The sequence below is a fragment of the Octopus bimaculoides genome, chromosome 23 (assembly GCF_046866305.1).
Source record: "Octopus bimaculoides isolate indiv1 chromosome 23, ASM4686630v1, whole genome shotgun sequence".
Taxonomy (NCBI): domain Eukaryota; kingdom Metazoa; phylum Mollusca; class Cephalopoda; order Octopoda; family Octopodidae; genus Octopus; species Octopus bimaculoides.
Window position 1 is genome coordinate 33,301,686 of NC_142950.1, and position 25,629 is coordinate 33,327,314.

At 32.8% G+C, this 25,629-nt stretch overlaps 1 protein-coding gene across 18 annotated transcripts in view; it reads left to right on the top strand.

Annotated features, from left to right (window-relative positions):
• LOC106883544 (tight junction protein 1) overlaps positions 1 to 25,629 on the top strand; it is a 589,197-nt gene that overhangs the window by 302,733 nt on the left and 260,835 nt on the right. For all 18 annotated transcript variants that reach the window (XM_089340327.1, XM_089340345.1, XM_089340343.1 and 15 more), the window contains one exon: positions 5,104 to 5,212. In XM_089340327.1, coding sequence (XP_089196453.1) covers positions 5,104 to 5,212 — 109 coding nt within the window. The remainder of the gene's footprint in view (positions 1 to 5,103; positions 5,213 to 25,629) is intronic.

Below are 25,629 nucleotides of genomic sequence, written 5' to 3' on the forward strand. Positions count from 1 at the left end.
TGACTCACCCCCCCCCCCCCAAATTTCTGCCCTTGTGGCAAAATTTGAAACAATTATTATTATTGTTGTTATTATTATTATTCATTTATGAACTAATTAGGAACTTTTTATCCAGGAATCAATATCTTATAAATATATGTGAAAACATCTATGTGTAATTAGTTTAACTATATTCAACCTACATTGGCAGGTGAAAGGACATGGCAACAGGTAAAAATCAATAATAAGTTGAAAAACACATTCACTCTGTACATCAATGATCGTTATATCACATCAGCAAATTTCATTCAAATTCATGCTATAATTCTATTTTTTATGCTTTACGTATTGGACTAACTGCATTTTGTTAAAATCTTGGGTTTCTAACAAGATTGAGAGATTTATGTAGAGAAAGCACTGCAAGACTGTGCGAGTTACAGACAGAAGTCTGACATACATTCACAAACCTCTGATAAATGTTCTATGTTTCAACTCCAATACCAGTCCAACCTGTGGTAAAAGCAAAGCAAGTCTCTAGCTCTTTGCCTTTTCGTAAAAATAAGCTTTAACTTGAAACATCCATTATTATTAGTAACATATTAGATTTTAATTAAGGTGATAAGTACAGACATTTACTTTCCTTTGAGCTCTCAACCCCTGATGGGATTATAGGAGAGCTTTCATGACAAAGGATAACTAATCAGTTGACTAAAAATAAAGTGAAATTTAACCAGCGTGTGTGTTTATTATTAGTGTAATGACCTTCCCAAGATACAATACAATATAGCAATTTAGAATAATTATTTCCCCTTAACAAAAGTTATCTATTACACCATTTGATACCATCCCACCTATGACTTCTACACTCCAATGATGCAAAAGTTGTCGGTTTTAAACCTTTTTACATCAAACTACCTGAAATCACCTTTGAATCTATGATATAAACAATTGGTTTAAAGCAGCAATTCTCAACTGGGAGAAATCTCTTCCCCTCCCCTACGGCATGGAAATTTCAAGATTCCTGGGGGATATTTGGGGATTACAGTGGGGAAATAGTCTTTACATTGAATAATTCTTCATCATTGTGCATAATGTTCACTAGATTTATTTGCTCAGTTTATTAGATAAATTTAAAAATAAATATTAAATATATTGTTATGCAATATAATTTGTGTAAGATAGTTTGGGTTAATATGATTGAATTTTCAATGTTCATAACAAAATCATTTATTGAGAGATATATTGCAACAAGTCATGCAAATATTCTGTTGTCCCAGCAGACAAAATGGCAAATGTATTACTTTGAAGAATGGCAAGGGGGGTGTGCTGAAAGAGCCGTTTTGCCTTGCAGGGTTCATCCCATAGATGGCAATCTATATCCTGATTGTGTTATCAGGAAAGAGATGTTTTGTGACCCCAGGATGTTGTAGTAGATTTGGAAAGAAACCTATTTGAGAAGCAACCAGTACAAGGCTTTATTTTTCTCATCATATGTGTAGGAAATTGAAATGGTGAACAGATAAAGGAGAATATAAAGGAAAAAAATTAGCAAACACTGTTTTAAAGTATTCATATATAGATTAAAATATTCCCTTCATAATTTCTGTGATATTAACCTTTAGCACACTGTAGGGGCATCATGCTTGTTGAGGCAGATTTTCTGTGGTCAGATGCTCTTCTTTTCAACCCTCATCTATATCCGAGTAAGGTGATATCTCCCCATAACCAGACATATTTTCATGGAGGATTAGAAACAGAGATCTTTTGCATGATAGTGGCACTCATTTATAACTATCATGTGATGTCAAGGCAAGGAGACAGTAATACACACACACACACGCAACAGGCTTCTTTCAGTTTCCATTTACCAAATCTACTCACAAAGCTTCAATTGATCTAGGGTTATTGTAGAAGACACTTGCTCAGGCTGCTGCCATACTGTGGGATCGAACCTGGAACCATGTGATTAGAAAGCAAACTTTTTACCACACAGCCATACCTGCACATGCATACACACATACATTCATATATTCTTGACTTTTGCACATTTTTCGTGTATCGAATTTTAATCACTTATATTGGGCAAACTGAGGCTAAGGTAGAAGACACATGCCCAAGATACCATGCAGTTAAGGATTAAACCTGGAAATATGTGGTCGTGAAGCAGATTTCCTCATAACACACATGCAACAATGGCTGTGCCTATCTTCTGCTTTCTACGTTCTTGTCCAACTAATCCTTAATTCTGAATGTTCACATTAGTTCATTCATGTGTTGTTTCAGAGCCAGAACAACTGGAACAATCAGATTAATCTTATATATAATAATGTGTATGTGTGTCTACACATATATTATATAGACATATGTAAGGGTTTATGTGATGTTTGCGTATATTGTGTGTGTTTATGTGTATATATTATTAAATATATGTATTATATATTAGATATAATATATATGTTATATACTAAATATATAAGTTGAAATGTGTGTGTGTGTGTGTGTGTGTGTGTCCGTTGTCTGTAGTTCATTTTTCTAACGTCCTGTACCCGAATATGCATCTATATACACATGTAGATGTAAGTATGTACATATATGTGTGTATACATGCTTATATATCCGTTGTATGTATGTATATATATATAGTAGTGAGTAAGTTTGGAGGGTGAGAGTACTGTTTCTGTATCCCGAAGTTATAAAATCCCCTTTTCTTGTATATTTTCTATTTCTGATGACAGTATCAGCTGTTATTTACACACAAGACAGCTCCCTATACTGCTATCTAGAAATATATTATAGCTGTGTTTCTAGTTTCTATCTATCTCTTTCCACATTCTGTTCGGTTTGAGTCTTTTGTCTTTGTTCACGTTGAAATATTATTGATGGTGTAGCATACACAAATCACAAATACACATTTACATGTGTGTGTGTGTATATATATATATATATATATATATATATATATATATATATATATATATACGCACATATATATACACACACATATATATATATATAGACAGAAGGAAAGATATGCAAATTTATTATGTTTGTTTTCAACATGGTCATCATTCATGTTTTATGTTTGTCTTCCATGCTTACATGGACAGTTGTTGGAAATCACAGCTTCACAATGATTCAAAGGGGGAGGTTTTATAATGTGTTATTTCTGTTTCGAGCAAACTCTAAAAATGTATTATAATATCTATTGTATGGAGGAGAGCAAAGTTGTCATGTTGGCAAGCTGCACGAAATATTTCGGCAGCATAATAATTGAGTAAACTTCGAAGTGCTGGTCAGAACAACATGCCAGTAAACCAAATGTAACCACAGGACAAATGAAAACCTGCTTTGCTCCCTAAATAGGAAATTCTTAACAAAAGCAATTATTTACAAAGCAATGGTAGCATGCAGGTAAGTATGAGGCAGAACAGTTGAGGGAGCAGGTAGGCCAGGTGGTATGGATCGATAATGTTGAGGGGCTTACTCATTCTGTTTGAAGTAAAGGATTCACTTTCGTGAAGAATTTACCATTTTTATAATCATTCTAGTTCTTTTATTCTTCTCTGTTAATTGTACACTACATGTACATATATATATATATATACATCCATAATCTATGCATATATCATATGTATTTAACCTTTTAGTATTTAAACTAACCATATCCAGCCCAGATATCCTACCTGTTTTATGTTCAAACTGGCCAGATCTGACCTCTCACACTTACCCTATAATGTCATTCTAAAAGTAAACTATCACATCATCAAAATCTTTAATGCTACATAATTAATTCACAACAAAGTGAATAGATAAGCATTACATTTGACAGAGTAATCTAAATGCTGAAGGGTTATCACTGATTACTAAAATGCTTAATGAGTTCAACATGGTACCTACTTGTCACATCTTGCATGATACTGTTACCAGTTAAAATGGAGCCTTCGTTTCACATTGGGTTGTTCCTGTTACCAGATTTGCTTGGGCAAATAGTAGGAAAAATATCCTGTATGATTTATTAGTGGAAGCATCTTCATAAGCTAGTTTCTCAAAACATAAACCCCCTTTCAGCAATCAAATGGAAACTTTTGAATATTGAAGTATTATAAAATATTTGGCACATTTGATGAAAAAGAGAAAGAAATAATTGATAATTAAAGAATTTCAATTAACAGACAATTATGATGTGCTGTCATATGCAGCTATAAAATATTAGGTTATAAATTTAAAGGCTGAAGAGAAACCTTGTTGATCAAAAGTAACTCTAGAGATTATTAAGGATGCTTTCATAAAAAATTAAATATTGTACAAAAAGAACAATAAACTGATGTCAAATCATCATCATCATAATGTCCCTTTTTTTGTGTTTGCATGGGTCAGATGGAATTTGTTGAGGTGGATTTTGTAGGGCAAATGCCTTTCCTGTCACCAACTTTCATCTGTTCCAAGCATGTTTTTGCTGGGGAATGCTGCCATAGTTTAGCTCTATGAGAACTTGCACATATTACAACAGCCCCTGTATGATGTAAGATGACAACTGTAATTTCGCTGCTACTAATGGATCTCTTTGTTAATCATAAGATATTAACTATTAATACCATTTGATAAACTTTGCTGAAATTTTTTGTTTCATTGGAATTTCTAATGAAAAGAAAGGTGACGACTGTTGTTTATTGTGCCAAAAGCTGGTTCCCATTCTGTAGTAGCCACTAGCTGCTGAGATACAGATTTCATTCATGATCTGAACTGGCCAATGAGAATGAGAACAAGCTTCACTCACCATCCAATCAGGCATATTTAATTAGACATATTTAAAGCTGTGTACAGCTCATCACTTGCATCTAAGCACCCAAAAATCAGACGTCTTGCAACAGTGAAACTTGAAATGATGCAGTTCTGGGTCAAACTGTTTATACACAATATCTGAACTCACAGTGTGTGTTGAGCACTTGTGTTTTTCATGGTTTGTACACTTCAGCTCTGTGTGTGTGCATGTATGTGTGTGCGTGTATACATATACAGTGTAAAAGAGAGAAAGGGAGATATTAAAAGAATGTATATGAAATAAATTTCTGCCAACATCAAACTCGCTGTTTTAACTTACATAAATCTTTTTATGTCTTGTAGGAAAAATGTAGATTATAGTCCGTTGCCGGAATCTAAACGTACTCGGTCTCCTGGACGTAAAAGCAAAGAAAAATCAAAAGGAATGGACGAGGATACACTAGCTGAAGATGTAAGTCCATTTTTTTTTTTTTTACAAATATGTTTCCATATTATTATTATTATCATCATCATCATCATCATCATTATTATTATTATTATTTTTATTTACTTTGTTTTGATTTGTATGTCTGTTGATATTGTGACTCTATTGAACTATTGATTTCTTCCGAAACACGTGTTGATTTATAGGATATATTGATTGGTTTGTTGTTGATAACTTCTTTATTGGCAACTCTCATTCTCTCTCTCTCTCTCTCTCTCTCTATCTATCTATCTATCTATCTCTATATATATATATATATATATATATATATATATATCCTTTTATCTTCTTGTGCTTTCAGTTCTTGTTTTATGTAAACTTCCTCATATTTATATTCTACAGATACATCATAAATTATCTCCATCCCTTGCTTCAGATCAACCCCTCATTTCTTGCTCAATGTTCATGAAATCTATAGAGAGCAGGTAACAGGGAGTGATTAGGGGCGGGATTGCTTTGTCTTGGAATCAGAGAATAGTTTGGCAGTTCTGTAGAAAAACACTTTTTAATTAGAATTTATAGTTTTGTATTGTTGCTGTACTTTAGCCCTTGATCAGCTATGATCAAGCAGACTAATGATCAAAGACACACAAGGAAGTAATAACCACTCCTTTCAGTTATGACTCACAGCTTCTATCTTTCTAGAGTTCTGAGGAGGCTTACATTATCCAATGCTGGTGTTTTCTTTATTTTAAAAAAGTGTTTCTCAGCCATATTTTTCCATGTCCCACTTACATTTTCCGAAAGAAAAATGAACCCCATAATGACGAAAGTTAGTATATATATTTATATACTATGTAAGAAGAAAAAAAGGGAATTAAAAAATCCAGGCAGATATCAATAAAGCACTCAGTTTTAAATGAATTTGGTTAATTACATTCAACAATCAGACATCAATAAATGCAAGTAGAATACACATCCAAGGTAATTCCTTGTGTATGATAAGTAGATCCAAATATCATTTAAAAGAATTTGAGAAATTCAGAGTATTAGACAAGAAAAATATGTATAGAGAAAATCACATCTTTAATTGTAGAGTTCACCATACAAAGCCAACAATTATTTCTGTTGTATCAACATAAATTAATTTAACTTTGGATTTAACTAATTTTGGATTGCTTTGAAAACATTGTGTCAACATATTTTCAGAAATATTAATTTCAATGATATTTTCTTTATCTAAATATGTTAATACAACGGAAACTACTGTTGACTTTGTATGGTGAATTGTACAATTAAAAGTGTGATTAACAATTCCCTAATTATTCCTAACAAAATTAGTAAAAATTTGAAGTGGCTACTTTGTCTTTGCAGCCATCTGAAGCTGATCAGATTAAATATCCATCCCTATAAGTTTGAACCATACATACACCCAGCTTGATCAGCTGAACTGAAAACTTGATGGTGGACAATTGTCAGTAACTGAGCTGGTATCTTATATATTTCTGTGAGAAAGTTTCTGCTTTATTGCTTTATCTCTTTAGATAACTGATGATGAGTGAAATGTCAAAACTTTATATTAAAAACAGGAAAAAAAAAAGTCAAAATTCCTCTGAAATATTGTTTGAATTAAATACAATATTTGTAGCTCTTTTCATAATCGCCATCGTCACCATTATATGGTTATTTTATCTTTTTCTTTTTTTTTTTTCTATTGGCATCAGTTCTTCAGGTGTTCTGCAGTGTACAGAAAACCTGAAATCCTACCAGTTTCTGTCCAACATGCTTTTTCTTATGTTATTTTGTTTTTGTTTTATATTTTTTGTTTATTTCTGTTTCTGTCAACAGATATCTGTGAAACTAAGAAAAATTGTTTTGTTTCATAATTTAAAATATATTGTTTTCTGAAGAGAATTCTTTAAAGTTTCTTGTTCGATGTCAACAAACAAAACACTTTGTCTATTTCATAGAAAAAAAGAAAATGTAAATTACAAATATTTCAGATGAAAATATATTTTTTGTTTACATACACGCACACACACATCTATGTATGTGTGTATATATATTATAGATACAGTATGGCTATATAATAAGTAGTCTGCTTCTCAACTACATGGTTCTGGGTTCATTCCCACTGTGTATCATCTTGGGCAAGTATCTTCAATCATAACCCTTGGCTATCCAAAGCCTTGTGAATAGATTTAGTATTCAGAAATTCAAAGAAACCCATTGTATATATTTAAGTGTGTGTATAGGATAGGAGCACTCCATCAGTTATGATGACGAGGGTCCCAGAAGTATTCATCCAATCCATGCGAATATAAAGAAAATTCAGAAACAAACAACAAAATATGTAGTGTGTGTGTGTATCACTTCTTGCAAATGTCTATTTCTTTCACTGATATGCATACGTGCACACACACACACACACACACACATACACACACACACACATTTGTTTATGTATACATCATTGAGAAAGATACATTAGTGTGAAAATTTTGATAATTCTGTTCTTCACATATATACACACACAGAAAAAAATATATATATACCTGCTGGTATTTATTCCACCTGATTTGCACAGACACTCCCTTATCATTCTCACCGTTGTAAACACACTGTACCAATAATTGGCCTGTTGGAGACCTATTGTGTCCAACAATGCTATTCTTCTCAAAATGCAAGACAGAAAAAAAAAAAAGTAACAGTGAAAGAAAGAAAGAAAGAAAGAAACCTGTTTGCACTATCTGATTATAATATGACTTTGTAAGATATAATGTAGTTTCGCATGTCAGTTCTCATGGATGACGTCTTACAATGTAAAGTATTAATTCATTGATATAAAATGTAAAACAGGATTGTCGATCCTCTTGATGTATAATTTATGAATCACGTAGTATGCTAAGAATTGCACCTCCCCTCTGTCACTCTTTATCCCTACAGCATGGAAAATGAATGTTAAATGATGATGATAACTGCTGCACCTTCTCTACGTCTTTTCTTCTACATCTTTGGTGAATAATTGGCAGCGTTGTTAGTGTTGTGGTATTGTATTAGTTCTGACTCTGTATAGTGTGAGTTCAAATCTTACTCATGTGAATTTTGCTGCTCATCCTTGTGGCATTGTTAAATGCATGACAACCAATACAAAGTAGTAATTGGCAGAACTGTCAGAATGTCAGACTAGATGCTTTACACTGGACTGTGAACCATTACTGGGCCTAAATTCATTCGGTACCAGGCCATACAGAAATAATAAACTTTTGAATTTTATTTCTATTTTCTTGACTCTCACAGTCTGCAGGGTGGGTTTTTTTTTTTTTTGCATTATATATTAATTATGTGATGTGTTATATATGCAATAATTAAATTATATATTATGCACTTCATTGTGTTTTGTTATGCACATGATTCCTCAGTCCATGGAAAAATTACCTTGCCTGAAACCTGTCCATGTGCCAAAGGTTTGAACACCACTACTTTATAGTATCTGTAGCAGCTTTCTGCATTCTGAGTTTGAATTCTGCCATGGGCCTGCTTAGGCTGTAGACTTGGTCCATCGCCTGATTTAATACCATAGCACTTTGTGTATATTTAGCGGAGTCATCTTTATTGCAAGCAGTCTAACCACGTCTCTGGTTTCAGAATATCTTCCTCACTCTTTCACACCAGTTTTGGAAAACCTGTTAAATGGCTATAGATATTGCCTTCCTTGTTGACAAGGCAAAAATAAAATTCCTGAAGGAGAGTTCCTACATGAAATACAAAGTACCTGATGTTCTAAGTAACACTGTTCTGCCTCCCACTTTTTTTTATTACAAGCATATTGTGCCTTGGGTTATATTATCTAATGTGTTTCTTTTTAATTAACATATCATAGATAGTAGGAGTTGAAGAAATTTGACTGCTACCATTTCTAGCTTGTTAAGTAGCCACATAGGAGCACCCACATTTGCTTGATCAGCTAGTTTATTGCTAAGGTATCAGTCAGCTAGATAAAGTAAGAACGTGTGTGTGTGTGTGTGTATGTGTGCAGTACTTTCTTCACTGCTGTGTTGACTTAATCTAGCATCTGTTGAACTGACTTGAATGTGGGTGTTTTTCTTTTTTCCTAATTAACTGATCCGTATTATAGTAATACCATTAGCATAAAAATCTTTTGCCATTCATTGACAGTGAAGAACACTATTTAACAGAAATTTATTTGGCAGATTGGCAATTGTAGTTGTTATTTAGTCCCAAGTTATCTCTTATTGCACAAACCTGTTGTTATCCCTTTCCTGGTTGTATCTCTTACAAAATACCTTGTCAATGTGTTTCAATTAATTTTGAAAATAATTAAGAATTTTGAAGAGATTTAATGAAATAACCAACTTTGTCATTATTCTTCATGTATCTCAATGGATAATATTAATCTGGTGTTTGGAACAGAACTTTAACAAAAGATACATATATATATATCTTTGCTTAGGCATAGCAATACTAATAACTTGGTGTCAGATCTCAATATGCATATGCTTCAGAATGAAGCATCAGTCGAGTACAGATTGGTAATAAAAAAATGAGAACAACAAAGGAATAAATAATTATGTTATGAACTTCATGCTTGAAGCATTCAACAATGAGTGCATTGCATCTGATAGCAGAAACAGCTGTAAGCTATTGAAGTTCATAACATAGTTGTTTGTTCCTTTTCATTCTATTTTCTAATTTATGTATGTATGTATAATTATTAAAGTGGAAAAATTATCAGAAACGCAATTTCTATTCATTGTTTCATATATATATATATGATATATTCCACAATGTAACCTCGTGGATATCGTTGGCGATTTTTTCTTCCTCCATCTTCCCTTCTTTGGACTGTCCTATGTTTCTGACGAAGAGCTCTGCTCGAAACGTCAAATTCTCTTTCTTTCCTTTCCCGAGTGTCCAGTAACACAATCTGTATCACATCCTCACGTTGTTGTTTTTTGTTGTTTTTCTTTTTTGAACTTATATATATATATATATATATATATATATATATATATATATATGTGTGTGTGTGTGTGTGTGTTTTGGTTTTGAAGGTAGCCCTGTGCCAATGTGGCACTGTGGCACAGTTCAATGACTGCAACCAGTCATAAAAAGAAGCAAAAAGAATCATGCAAAAATACCTTTCTCATTTTAAGTATAAAGTTTTGCAATGTGCTTAATTCACAAAATGTGGCAGTTTTTTGAAAATGGTTACATTGAAATATGTGAGAAATAGCAAACATTTCCAACATTCCTTGTATTTAAAAAATGGTAATGCTGCACAAACCTTGCATGTTATGAAGCATGCATAAACCAAACTTTTCTTCTTAGGACTTTCTTGCCCTCATGCATTAACGGACGCCTTTTAGTCTCCTAGTCACCTTCCCCCCTCTTTAGGATGTTTGCAGTTTGACAACCTGTATATTGTCTGTTTATGTGTACATATATATGCATGTGTGTTACGTGTGTTTGTGTGCGCATGCCTATTTTCATATATGTATATGTGTGGGTGTATAAAGAAACATATTTCCATCTTTTTATATTAATCCCTCTGTCGTCCCCTTTTTAAAATCCTTAAGGCCCCCCCCCCACCACCACCACCTCCACTTCTGCTTTTCAAATTACCACTATTCTTATTTCAATTATCTCCTAGCTGTCTTCCTTCATCGTTTTTCACAGTTGCCAGCATTTTCATCGATTATCCCCCCCTCCCTATTACCATTGTTTAACACCTTTCATCTTAAATTCTCCCTTTGGTATATTCTTTGTTTTTTTTTCTTTTCTCCTGCTTCTCCCTCAATCTTCTCTATTTGTGTCATTTTTTGCCTCTCTCTCTCTCTTTCTCTCTCTCTCTCTCTCTCTCTCTCTCTCTCTCTCTCTCTCTCTCTCTCTCTCTCTCTCTCTCTCTCATCCTACTTCCAATCTAGTTTGTATCATCAGAAACTACCACTTTCCAACTTAGGAAACTGCTCATCTTAAATTGTTAAACATTTCCTTTTCTGCATGGAAGAATAGAAAAACCAATTCATTCCACTTTTGAATTGTTTTTACTCTCTACTGATTCGGACCATCACCGATTTCCTAGGATCCCTCTGTTTACTGTTTTTGTTTCTCAACAGCTTATGTATTTCTTCTTCAGATTCAGAAAGAAGCTTTTCTTTTTTTGCTTTATATTGCTGTTTTACCTCTAGTTTGCAAAGTAGCTTCCTTATAAAGTTACTTCCCTTTAGCATTCAGGTTACTCTGTAAAATGCAATGCTTATTTATTCACATTGTTTTGAATTTACTGTATATTATCTCATAGCTTCGAAATTTCAACGATGTGATAGATTATTTTCAGACTGACATTCTAGGGTAGGTATGAGAGGCTGGATCTGGTCAGTTTGAACATAAAACAGGTAGAATATTTGGCCAGATATGGCAGGTTTAAATGCTAAGAGATTAAATATTCTAACTGCATGAATATATCTTTGAACTCTTAACTTAATGGTTTCAGGATTTTATCCCAGTGTGTGACACCTTGGTCAACTATCTCCCTTCAAGCAAAGCTTTGAGCTACCTAAAGCCTTGTGAGTGAAATTTATTGGAAGGAAACTATGTTTAAACTTGTTAGAGGTATTGTTTCTGTTTCTTTAGTGTAGTTTATGCTGCAAGCATTCAGGCCAGAAGATAAACTTTCTCCTTCTCTCACTCCAGTATTGGAGGCTTTGAGAAAGGTAACAAAAGTTATCTTTCTCTTTCTCTGAAGAAGCATAGAAAAAAAGAAAATTCATAAAAATATATTACATATTAAATTTCAAAATCATCTCTCCATCTATCTTCTCCATTCACTATTCCTAGGAGAGACCTGGGTGTAGAGTCCTCAGGCACTTTCTACAGTGGGTCCTATCAGAAGCAACAGTCATTAGATTTTCTAGCTGGATTCCCACCAACTAAGATTATGAATATTATTCAACCATTTCATTCTTGGCCTTAAATACATGTGAACCAAAAGATGCCATTTTTCGAAATAGGTATGTTTTAGTGGTAGACTTAATCTGTTGCACATTTTAACACCACCACCACTAGCAACCACTTTCTAGCAAACGTTTGCAAAATAAAATTTTCTGTTCTAAGGATAACTTTGAAGACCTGAATGCACACATGTCTTTATATATTGGTTATGAGGAATAATTTATCCAGCTCTTCACCAATCAAACAAGGATGCATGTTGTATGTCTGATGACTTGTTTTAGTAGACAGATAAATCCCTCTGTTTTTGCTTCAATTTTGAAAATAGTGACATCTTTTGTAGTAGAATTGTTTGTACATTGGTCCAATCAGCGAAACGAGTGTGGCTTTATTTCTATTTCTGGAATGTAAATGTGGCAAATTAGTATATATTAGTAATCAATGGTCTAATAATAAAAATATTATTGGAGCATTGATTACTAATATATACTAATTAATATAGCTTATATTTTAAAATTTGCTCTATTATTTATATTCAATATTTATAATCGATGATTTGATTTATATGCATATATACACACATAATTATTAGTTTGGTATCTAAGAACCTATTTATGTATCTATCTAGCTATATCTATATCTTTATATATATATATATATATATATATATATATATATATATATATATATATATATATATATACATATATATATATACACACACACACACACACATACTTACATACATGCACATATACACATATATATCCATCTATTTTTGCATGTATGTGTGTTTGTTTTTTATGTTCAATTATAATATAATAAAAATAATTTTACATTATTCCTAAGGGGTACTTCATACTTTTGTAAAATACCAATACAAATTTATCAATCTTTTACTAGAATAGTATTAACAGTGGATTTGAAGTTTCTGGCAGCTAAGTAAGCCGTCATTGGACTGTGATGCATTAAGTTAATCTTGGCTTTATATAGTATTTGTTTAGGTGAAAATTTTCTGGGGTTTGTGGGTTTCAATTAATTAGGTTATAGGGTGAGTTGTTATCGAGGGGTGTGGTGGAGAAATCTTTATTGATTTAATTTGTGGTTATATTATTCAGAATTTATTCCTGTGTGCAGAATTTTCTAAAAAAAAAAAGTGTGTTTATTTAGGTGCATCAGCTTCAGGTCATGTAACTGTTTGATATACATACACACACATATATATATATATATATATATATATATATATATATATATATATATATATATATATATATATATAATAATTTTCCTAGAGGATATATCGAATTTGAAGTCTCTGTCTCTTTTGAATATGAAAATTTAAAAGTTTAAAAACCTTATATATATATACATATATATATATATATATATATATATATATATATATATATATATATATATATATATATATATATACACACACACACATATAGATATAGGGGGGGCTGAAAAGTTCCTGGCTTTAAGGATATTGCAAAAGGTCTGGTTGGAGGCCCAACCTTTTAAGTTATTTTACAGGGCTTAGAAAAATTGAATGACTGCTGCAATAAGTGGGTGAATCTAAAAGGGGAATATGTTTAATAAAATCATAACTATTTTCTTTTACCCAAAGCCAGGAACTTTTCAGCACCCCTTATATATATCTATATATATATATATATATATATATATATATATATATATATATATATATATATATATATAGAGAGAGAGAGAGAGAGAGAGAGAGAGAGAGAGAGAGAGAGAGCTCTATATATGTAGCTGTCTTTCTGTTTGTGTGAATGATGCTTATAAGTGTTTCCAAAATTGTATACCTGTCTAACCATGTCAGCATGTGAAACTGGAATATGTATTGTATCTTACTATTACATATAAATATCTGTGATTATTGACAAGCACTGCATTTATTTGTATATAATACACATTCTTGTATAATGTACATATGTATGCATAATGTACATTTGTGATTATGGGTACTGAAATCTCAGGGGAAATATCTCCTGTGTATAATACACACTGATTTTTCTTTAGTATTTCAATGTATGGAAAAAGGAATGGCTTAGATTTATTATAATTGTTGTATAAAATACACTGAGAAATGTTCAGGCATTCTAAATAAACAAAAGAACGTATTCAAAAGTGACCTTTGAAATTTACTGGTTTTCATTGTGAAAGCATGCTTGTAAAGTCAACAATGTGAAAAATCACCTGGTCATGATTTTTCATGGAAAAAAAATGTGTTTAATAGGTCCAGGCATAGCTGTGTGGTTAGAAGTTTTCTTCTCAACCACATCATCTTGGTTCAGTCCCACCGCATGTGGGACTGAACCAAGTGGGCAAGTGTCTTTTACTGTAGCCCTGGATCAAGAAAAGCCTTGTGAGTAGATTTGATAGATGGAAACTGAAAGAAACATTTTTGTATATATTATATTTATATATATCTATGTGAGTTTGTGTTTGTCCCCAATCATTGCTTGACAGCCAGTGTTGGTATGGACTACATTGTTCAGTGTGTCCTTTTTTAAAGATGGTAGGTGATGATTTGATGGAAATTTAGCTGTTAGTTCTATCTAGCAAGTCAGGGTTCCTTGTAAAGACACCATTCTTGGCTCAGGACCACTTGTTTATTACAAGGTTAGCCCTTATTGAGCTCAACTATAATAGAATACATTCCAACTGTGACCACCCCATTCTTATCAAGGTAGTATGTTTAGCTCTATGTCATTGTGCAGTATATCCTTTCATTTTTAGAACAATAGTATGTGATATGACAGAGGTTTGTTTGTTATTTCTTGCAGGTAGAGGCTTGTGTGTGGGTGCTTGTGTGAAATCGATCCTTCTGATACCAACCTGGTTCAATGACACAAACTTTACTGTTTTAAAGTGATCTAAATTATAATCTCCCATCAAAATGATATGTTAATTTGTTCCAGACCCCAGCTTAATAATGAAAAAGTCATTTTACTAAATATTTCATTATTATAAAAATTAGTCGAAACAAAGGCAACATATTTCAACAGAATTATAGTAACAAAAGTGTTAATTCAGTTGAACTTTTGTTGTTTACTCTCTAAAGTCGTTTCCCTTGTAGTAGTTTACAAGGAAAATTCAATGCTTGTTACTGAATGACACCTTTCTCTATTACTTGATTAACTATTCAGGTGACTCACATGTATCCTACCTCAACAGATATTTTGATAATCTCAGCAACTGTCCTTGATGGACTAGCACCTTTCCCTGTCTTCATGTTGAACTTTTTTTTTTCTTTTTTTGAGCTCAGTGTATCAGTTTGTTAGATGGAAACCGTACAGATGTCCATTGTGTGTTTCTGTCTGTTGATACCATTGTAAAGGAGTGTGTTGCTTGAAAAGTGACTCGTTCATTCAATATATAGAGGTCAATAAAATAAGTATTTGACTAGAATAAATACTGGAGATGCTATGATTTAATGTGTGCTTTCTTTATTTAAGATGTTAAGTTGTAATTTGTGGGAGATTTGGCTGCTGTTTTTAGCTGGTCAAACAACTGTATAGAGGCTTCCTCATTTGTTCATGTACACACATGTTGTTTAACCTTGTCTGCTCTGACCAACCTTTTAACTGCAGAAAGAAGTTATTCCACTACCCTTAACTATGGAACACAATTTTATATACCAATCTATCTTTTGTCAAGGAATATCATGTTTGAATTTATTTTTTGTTGAGATATATCAAGTTTATTGAAGCAGCTTCGTGTGATTTGCAGAAAATATCATTTCTATTTTTTGGTAGATATTTAACATCATTACTAGAATAAGCATAAAGTTTATTTTTACACTTAAGGGTTAAGTAAAGTATTCCAGTCATGACCATCTCTCTTTATTCTTAGATAATGCATCCAAGACACTTATTCAGATTGCATCCTTCCATTTTTAAGAAACAGTAATGTATAGTTTGAGGGAATTTGGTTGCTATTTCTAGCAGTAGATAAATCATGCAGGTGTTCCTGTATTGTGTGTTGTCCAATGAGGTTATCGTTGCTAATGAAATGTATCAGCTGTTCTGTATATCTCACACTTTATCAAATCAAAGAGCAACAGAGGGCAAATATTTTCTTAATTATTTCATTTGGGATTTAAAAGATTAAGTTGTTTCCGTAAAGTATTAATTAAATGTTTTTTGGGGTTTTTTTTCAATTTTTTTTTTTACTTTTTCTTCATATACATAGTGTGTGTATATATATATATATATATATATATATACACACACACACACACACAAGGTTTTTTTAATTATTTATTCTTTTTTTTCTTGGAGTATGTTTTGATTAATTCTGTAAAGGAAGTTCACTTTACAACTATGTGATCCTGGCTTTTACTACATTTTGGGTTCAAACCCTACAAAAGTCAACTTTGACTTTTATCCTTCTGGAGTCAATAAAATAAAAGTAACAATCAAAGACTGGGGTCAAGATAATTGACTTACCCCCTACACCCTACACCTATAATAACTGGTCTTGTGCTGAAATACTATTATTATTATTATTATTATCATTATTATTATTATTATTATTATTATTAGAAAGGCAAGAGTTGACAGAATTGTTAAAACATTGAATACATACTCAACAGCATTTCATACGTTCTGAATTTAAATTCCAAGGTCAGCTTTGCCGTTCATCTGTTTGGGGTGAATAAATTAAGTAGCAGTCAAACAATGGGGTCAATGTAATCGACTAGCCTCCTCTCACAAAATTTCAGGCCTTGTGCCTATCCTAGAAAGGATTATTAGAAAGGCAATGAGTTGACAGAATTATAAAAGCAGTGAATAACAAAAAATGCCTTGTGGTATTCGTTCCTGTTCTTTGCATTCTGAGCTCAAATCTTGTCATGGTCTTGCTTTTTATCCCTCTATGATCAATAAAATAAAGTACCAGTCAAGAACTGGGATACATTTCGTTGACTTAATCACCTCCAAATTGCTTGCCTTGTGCCTAAATCAGATACAATTATTGTTAAAACTGTTGGAACTTTTTATTCTTTTACTCATTTGAACTGCAACCATCCTGGACCACTGCCATCATGTCACTTTTTTTCTGACCCTTATTTTATTGCCTGATCTGTATTTATTGGCTTTGTGAGTTTCCCCCATCAGTATATCAGTACTCTCTTGTGAACATAAACAGATGCGCATGCATGCGCGCGTGCACACACACACACACAGGGTTTCCACCTAGAAAATGTCACTCTGCAATGCATTGGTCAACTGAAGATAGAAGCCACTTGCCCAAAGTGCTATACAATGAGATTGAACCCAGATCCATATGGTTGCGTAGTTAAAAACTTCTAATCACTTGACCGTTTATGTGCCCACTTACTTTAGCATATTTCTACTGTTTCTACCAGTGCTTTTGTTAATTAAATTAAATTGAACCAAACAATTAACACAGTGGATTAGTAGAATCATTACAACTTCAGACAAAATACTTTGCAGTATGTAATTACAACCTTTTACAGTATGAGTTCAAATTCTGCTTAGGCCAGTTCTGCACTCTGTCCTCCAGGAGGCAATTAAATAATGCAGCAGATGGATGCTAAAATCAGTGCAATTGACAATACAGCTCCCTTAAATTTCTGGTTTTTGTCCTTACGTTAAGAAATCATTGATTAAATCAAACAACATCTGACTGGTTTCAATTCATTATTTTTATTATGATTTCTAAACATTTTGTTAAATAAAATTTCAATTTTTGTTTGTTTATCTTTTAATTTTTTATTTCAGTTATAGCCATTTTTCTTTTTTGTTTGTTTAGAAGATATTGTCAAAAAATAAAATAATTGTGCAGTGCTTTGTAGGGTATCATCTGTGAATGTTATTTGGTTTCCTTTAGAAATGCAAAAAGCCAAGTCACAAATTCAGTTCATTATTAACTCATCATTCACCGTACGACACTTGATACTTTTAGACATTAGTACAGTGTTTCCCAAAATGGGTTTTGTGAGATAAGGTGTCTCTAATAAAATTCAATAAAAAGTTAATTTATCGCGAAAACAGTATTGTCCGTTTTCAAAATAAGTTATTATTTATTTCTTTTCTATATGAATAAATAAAATGCTGTCATGGCTGCATGGTTAAGATGTTTGCTTTGTAACCATGTGGATGGGTTCACTCCCACTGCATGGCGCCTTGAGTTATGTGTCTTATACTAGAGCCTTGGGCTGATCAAAGCCTTGCAAATGGATTTGGTAGATGGAAGACAAATCTTTTTAGTTGGAGTTATGAACTCTTTTTCAACAGGAAGTTTATGTCCAACTAAAAAGATTTGTCTCCCCTTACACACACTTCCTGTTTTGACACCACACTTCCTGCTTAACACAAACTTTTAACCCTTTTTTTAAACCTAACACAACTCTTAATTCTCCTGCATCCTTATTTTCCCAACTATTAAATACATGAACTACCTTTGAACTTCAAAAGCTCAAAGACAATATAATGTATTAGTATATTTATTTTTTTATATATTATTTTCTTCATTTTGTACTTCTTTGTAAAAAACATTTTCATTCTCCTTCTTGAAAATTTGCTTCATTTTCCTATTATTTCTCCACGTGCGGTTAACACAACCTCACTATTTACTGACTTATATATATGTATATATATATATATATATATATATATATATATATATATATATAAAAGGTTGAGGAGGGTATTGGATTTAACCAAACCCAAAAAGATACAGGTAATACCGAGTAAGTGCTGTATACCGATTAGTTTGCCCCAGTCATTGTATGAACAAGATTGGGGATTATAAGTCGTGTATTAGCGTGTGTATATGTAAATATATAAAAACAAAAAGATAAAGAGAGCAAAGGTAAGGCTGAAGAATTTTATAGATAGAGTCTTACAGCTGTTTCTGGGAAGATCCAGTACTTCCCTTCATCGGAGACAGAAAAAATAAAGTAATCTATTATTATATCCATAGGCGGATATTTTTAGTATGAAGTAGTACAGAGTGGTACCACTGGAATGAAACTACACTTCAAGTACTGTTCTCTCTTTTTTCAGCACATCACACTCTGTACCACTTCATACTAAAAATATCCGCCTATGGATATAATAATAAATTACTTTATTTTTTCTGTCTCCGATGAAGGGAAGTACTGGATCTTCCCAGAAACAGCTGTAAGACTCTATCCATAAAATTCTTCAACCTTACCTTTGCTCTCTTTATCTTTTTGTTTTTATATATTTACATATATATCTATATATATATATATATATATATATATATACATACGTACATACATATGCACACATACACACACACTTTTTTTAATAATACTCAGCAGAAGTTGCAGAATGACTCAAGGACCAACTCCTGCCAATTATTATTTTTTTTAAAATGTATATATACTCATGTTCTGAATACTATTCTCCTGTTTGCATCACCAAGTATATATATATATATATATATATATATATATATATATATATATATATATATATATATATAATATACACTCACACACATGTATGTGTGTGAGTGTGCACACACATACACTGTGTGATGTCTTCTTTGATTTAAACATTTCACTCTTTCCATAGTTGTCTGCATCTGCTTCTTTCTTATTTTTTTTTTTTGTTTACAATTTTTCTTCTTTATGTTTCTATTGAATTGCAAATAAGTCTATTGGCTGTATATCCACATTAATCTACTTAACATGTCTCAAACAGGATTAATTTTAAAAGCTCTTTCACTGAAAATGACAGTGATTTATTTCTTCCTCCCTCCTCCTCCGTCAGACATTTTTGATGGTGATAATGATGGAAGATGTATTAAACAAAAAAAAAAAAAAAACGAAAATTAAATATCAGAAATATTTGTTTCCATTTTTTGCCTCTTATTTTTATAAGGTAACATATATAAAGTAGAACATATTTTTCTAAGTTAGCAAAGCAGTAGAACTTTTTTTTTTTTTTTTTTTTTACAATTTAGCTGTTACTGAATACTATAGCAGTGGGACATGTTTTCTCTAGCTAGTTGTTAGTAAATTGTATACCAGTGGGAAAGATCTTTACCAGTTAGCAGTCAGTAAATACTAACATATTTGCAATGGAACATATTTTTACTATTATTGATAGCTTTCAAATTTTTCTATTCAAAGGTGTTTTTCAACCCAATATTTACATGCCATTATTTTATTGCTTTATATGCTTCAAGATTCACTGTTGTCATCGTCATCGTGAGACCCCCCCACCCCCCAAAAAAGAATTCATATCTCTACTAGTTAGCAGTTAGTAAATACTATAAGCAGTGAAACATTATTTTACTGGTTGACTGTTAGTAAATATTATAAGTAGTGGGACATATTTTTACGAGTTAGTTTTTATTCCACAAGCAGTGGAATATATTTTTACTAGTTAGCAGATAGCAAATATAGTTAGCAGATAGTAAATGTATCAGCTGTTCTGTATATCTCACACTATAACAGGAGGACATATTTTTACTAGTTAGCAGTGGCACATGACCCCCTCTGTGACCTTAGCCTGGTCCAATAATCTGATGCTTCTATAATTTTCTCTAAAGCACCCCTTTTACCTAGGTGGTAATTTACAAGGAAGATTCAATACTTGTGATTGAATATGACACCTTTCTCTATAACTTGATTAACTATTCAGGTGACTCTCATGTATCCTACCTCAACAGATATTTTGATAATCTCAGCAACTGTCCTTGATGGACTAGCAGCTTTCCCTGTCTTCATGCTGTTAATCACTCTATCTTCCATACTACTGTCAACCTAAATAGCTGGTCTCTCTGTAGGGTCAGCATGTGGTAATCCCTCTTAACCTTTCTTTACCATTCTCCACTTTCAGCAGTCTTTCACTCTAACATTTTCATGATACAAATGGCAAGTGTGCCTTCATCGTTTTGGATATACTTCTCACCAATGGCATCTCGGTTCTTTTTTTACATACTGTCTTGCAATCCTGAACACCTCATGCTTTTGATCTTCATGTTACAGAAAGTGTGCAAACTTCTTTTTTTTTTTTTAATTATCTTTTGGTTCTCCCTAAGTCTACCTGATGCCTAGCTCCCCTGGTTGAGCACTAGAGTCAACATAATTGATTTGTGCCTTTCCAGAAATTACTGGCCTTGTGCCACAATTTGAAACCAATATCATCTAGGCTCCAAACTGGTAGAATTGTTACTGAGCTGGACCAAATACTTAGAGGTATTTTAGTATTTCTTCTGGCTCTTTACATTCTGAGTTCAAATTCTGCTGAGGCTGGCTTCACCTTTCATCCTTTCAAGAATCAGTGAAATAAGTACTAGTCAAGTACTGAGGTTGATGTAATCAACTTGCATTCTCCCCTCAAAATTACTGGCTTTGTGCTAAAATTATAAAGATGATTAAGGTTATAATTTTTAGAATAATAATTATGCATATGTGTGTGAGTATTATTTATAACATGTATGCAAGTCAGCAATTGGCTTGCTGAAATAATTTTTAATAGTAAATATCCTTTCTCTTCAGTCTTAATATCCTTGTGTTATTTAGCTATTTAATTTCACAATTATTACCCTAAATGTATTCTTATCAATGTATATCAGTGTATATGTGTGTGATGTGCATGTGTGAAACATGAAGTTTTAATAAGGCATATCTACCATCTATTCAGAATTTTTTTTTTACCTCAAAATCAGCCCCTGGCTAAACTAAAAGTTTTCTGGGGTTTTTTTCAATCATTATTTCTTTAATATAACTACATTTCTTTCAAAGGTATTTCCACTTAGTTGCTTCTCTTGCTAAAAGTGAGCAGCCAAATCTCCATCTAGTCTCCATCTTAGCTTACTGTCTCGCCATTGAAGAATGCCAGGGTTTAGTTTCAACAAATGTGTAGGTGGGAATTGTCTACATTTGAGGAAATTCTAAATCTGTTTACTTCTATACATCCTGTCCACTGCCCCACATTGTAAACAGTTCTGTTGTGCAAAAGCTAATTCAGCATTATTCATTTTATTCATGCCTTCCCTTCAGTTCAGCTGGCAAATTATTTAATACAAACTGCTAGTATTTAAGTGTGTGTGTGTGTGTTCTTTTTAGGGCAGCCTTCAACATTTTCTATCAGGGAGGTTTTGAATCCAATATTTACATGCTTTGAGTTCCATCATTCCTCAAAATAATTCACACTTTTCAAGCTTCTAAATTCTTGCTGTCAACAGTATATATATATATATATATATATATATATATATATAGGTGCAGGCGTGGCTGTGTGGTAAGAAGCTTGCTTTCCAACCACATGGTTCCGGGTTCAGTCCCACTGCACAGCACCTTGGGCAAGTGTCCTCTACTATAGCCTCGGGCTATTTGCTTAGCTGCTGTAATTGTATGACAGAAGAATTGCATATGACAACCTACTTGCAACTTATCAAGAAATAAGGGATGGTTTGATTATCTTTAATCGTAGGTTAAAGATAACTAACTTAGATTTAAACTAACTTAGAGCTAAAAACCAAAAATGAGAGGCCAGTGCCCAAAACTTTCAGTTCCTTTGTTCTTCATGGCAAATCAACTTAATAACTCTTCAAATGAAAATGTTAATTATTTTTACTGAATTGCTTTTCTGATTATTCAAAATTTATCAAAACATATAAACAGTGTATTCATTAGAAATTTGTTGATGAACGGGTTCAATATATTGGAGCTGGAATCATTGCTTTAGTACAACTTAGCTCCTCTTGTATAGTTCTGACAATATTGTCAAGTAATATTATGCTTTCTTTTGGCAGCTGCTTATATTATTTTGAATAAGTTAAAGTGATATCCCGTATGCTGCAGATTTTATCACTGTTAACCAGCTTTCAATGGAATGTTGATAAGTTTGGGAAGAAGTAAACAGAAATTGTGAAAAATGTTAAACCAGATAAAAGAAAATGATCTGGTACAAGCAAAAATTTATTTATACATCATCCATCATCGTTATACATGTGTCGTTTTCCTCTATGCTTGCACAGGCTACATGGGTCTTCTTCAGCACATCTTCTTACCAGTTGTTACTGTCCTTTGTCATCTCCTTCATGAAGTTTAGTCTCCTGAGACCAGCTTTCATCACTTCTTCCCAAATCTTCTTTGATCTTCCATTCTGCAGGTTCCTCCCATTCGGATTACTTGACACTTCTCTAAAACCACTCTGTCAGCCTCCATATGCATCATGTGTCCATACCAGTGCAGTCTTATCTCTGAAACACTACATCTGATTCCCCTTATACCAATTCTTTCTCTTAGCTTATTTTTGCTCTGCTCTTCATGCACACTAATATTACAGACCCAACAAAGCCTGCTCCTCGCATTTCTTTCAAAGCCCATGGTTGCTATCATGCAACACTGCACTACATACCCAAGGATCATGCAGTCTGCACTCAAGAGAGGTGGGCTGGGATTCTTTTGTTGACAGCAGAAATGATAATTTCCTGAATTTTTTCCTCTTTGTTCTACTATGATGCTTTTTTGTGTCTATCTTTACTTCTAATTAAATCAGCTATACAACAGAAGCTTTCAACATCTTCCAAAAAAACCTTCCGAGCATTTAAAAGAATTTATTCCATTTGTGCTCTTAATACTAATTATTCCTGTACAGATGTACTGTGATCCCACTATACTTCTTGTGCACTCATAGTTTACATAAGGGCACACTATAAGGAATTCCTATCTACTTCTTTATTGCATATTGAGCCTTCCCACTTCTCAGAGGTCAGTTGAATCTTGTCTTCTCTGTTAACTCAGACACAGGTATAAGTATTAAAATCAAAATCTGTGAAAGATTTCTTCAACTATTGAAGTTAGACACTAATCTAAATTTACTTAATAATTGAGAGACTGATTAATTTTCTCGAACAATATACAATAAAGAAGCGGCAATAGAAGCAGAAATGATGTGGAAAGGGAAGGGGATGGTGGAGGAAGTATTTATAGATTAATTAGAAATGTTGTAACAATCGGCAATTAATAACTACAATAGATTTTAGGATAATAGGAATAAAAATAGAAATAGAAATGTTCCCCAAGAGATTGAACTGGAACTGACAGTATATTTAATCAGGATGAATGTGATGTGTTTTGTTATCATTGGTTATCACAGAATACATCAAATTCTTCACAACATTATTGGAAATAATGTTTATAATAGTGTTATGTTGTTGAATGTTGAATAATAAAATGAGGCTGACTTTGGAAAGAAAGAAATGTATTCTGAAAATATGACTTGACTCTCAATGCCGGTTCTGAAGAAGTAAGAATGGTAGAACAGGAATGGTATACTAGTTACAGCAATGATAGATACTTCAGTCTTTAAGAAATGTTATTGATTCTTGTTTTCTTAAGAAATAATTATATTTAGAATTTTCTTCAAACAACTGCCACACAATGACATTGTTATTCTGGTAGCAATTGAGGCATTTTCTTATGACAAAGTGTTGAAGACGGCAACTGTCAGTGACCCTGCGCAGAAAAATACAAAAATAGAGCAAAATTTGCTCTGTGATAGGCACAAGCATGGCTGCATAGTTAAGAAGTTTGCTTCACAACCATGTGGTTACAGCTTCCATCACACTGCATTATACCTTGGGTAAGTATTTTCTGCTATATCTGCAGGCATGGCTATGTGGCTAAAAAGCTTGCTCCCCAACCATATGGTCCTGGGTTAAGTCCAATTGTGTGCAACTGTTGGTGTTTTCTACTGTCACCCTAGGCTAACCAAAGCCATCCAACCCATGCCAGCATGGGAAACAGACGTTAAATGATAATGATGATGATGTATCAGGAAGAGCATCTGGATGTAGAACAGTATTGCAAGAAGTCTTGTTCTACTTACGCTAGCATGGAAAAGCAGACATAAAAACGATGATAGCTTTGTCATTTTTATCAACTTGTTTCACTCAAAGATTCCACAATTACAATTCAAACCATTTTTTTTATTAACATGCCTCAGGCACAAAATCGTCTATTTTTTTACTAAATCATCTTCAAATTGTTGATTATTCTCACAAATAAAATAAAGCACATAAACAATATCCTTCATGAAATGGTTAATCCTTTTAATTAATTCCAACACACCTGAGACCATCATATCTGATCCAACAATATAAAACAACCTCTTGTTTAAAATATTCATGTTTTTGATAATGTCAAGATATAGAAGCAGACATGGCTGTGTGGTTGAGAAGCTTGCTTTGTAACCACATGCTTTTTTGAATTCACTGCGACTGCGTGGAACTTTGGGCATGTGTTTTCTTCTATAGCCCCAGGCTGACCAAAGCCTTATAAGTGAACTTGGAAGATGGAGATTGTAAAACCCATTGTATATATGTATGTGTGTGTCTGTAATACTCTAAGGTGGCACTATGAGGGGCTGCTGAAAAGTTCCTTGCTTTAAGAGTATCATGAAGGGCCTGGTTGGAGGCCC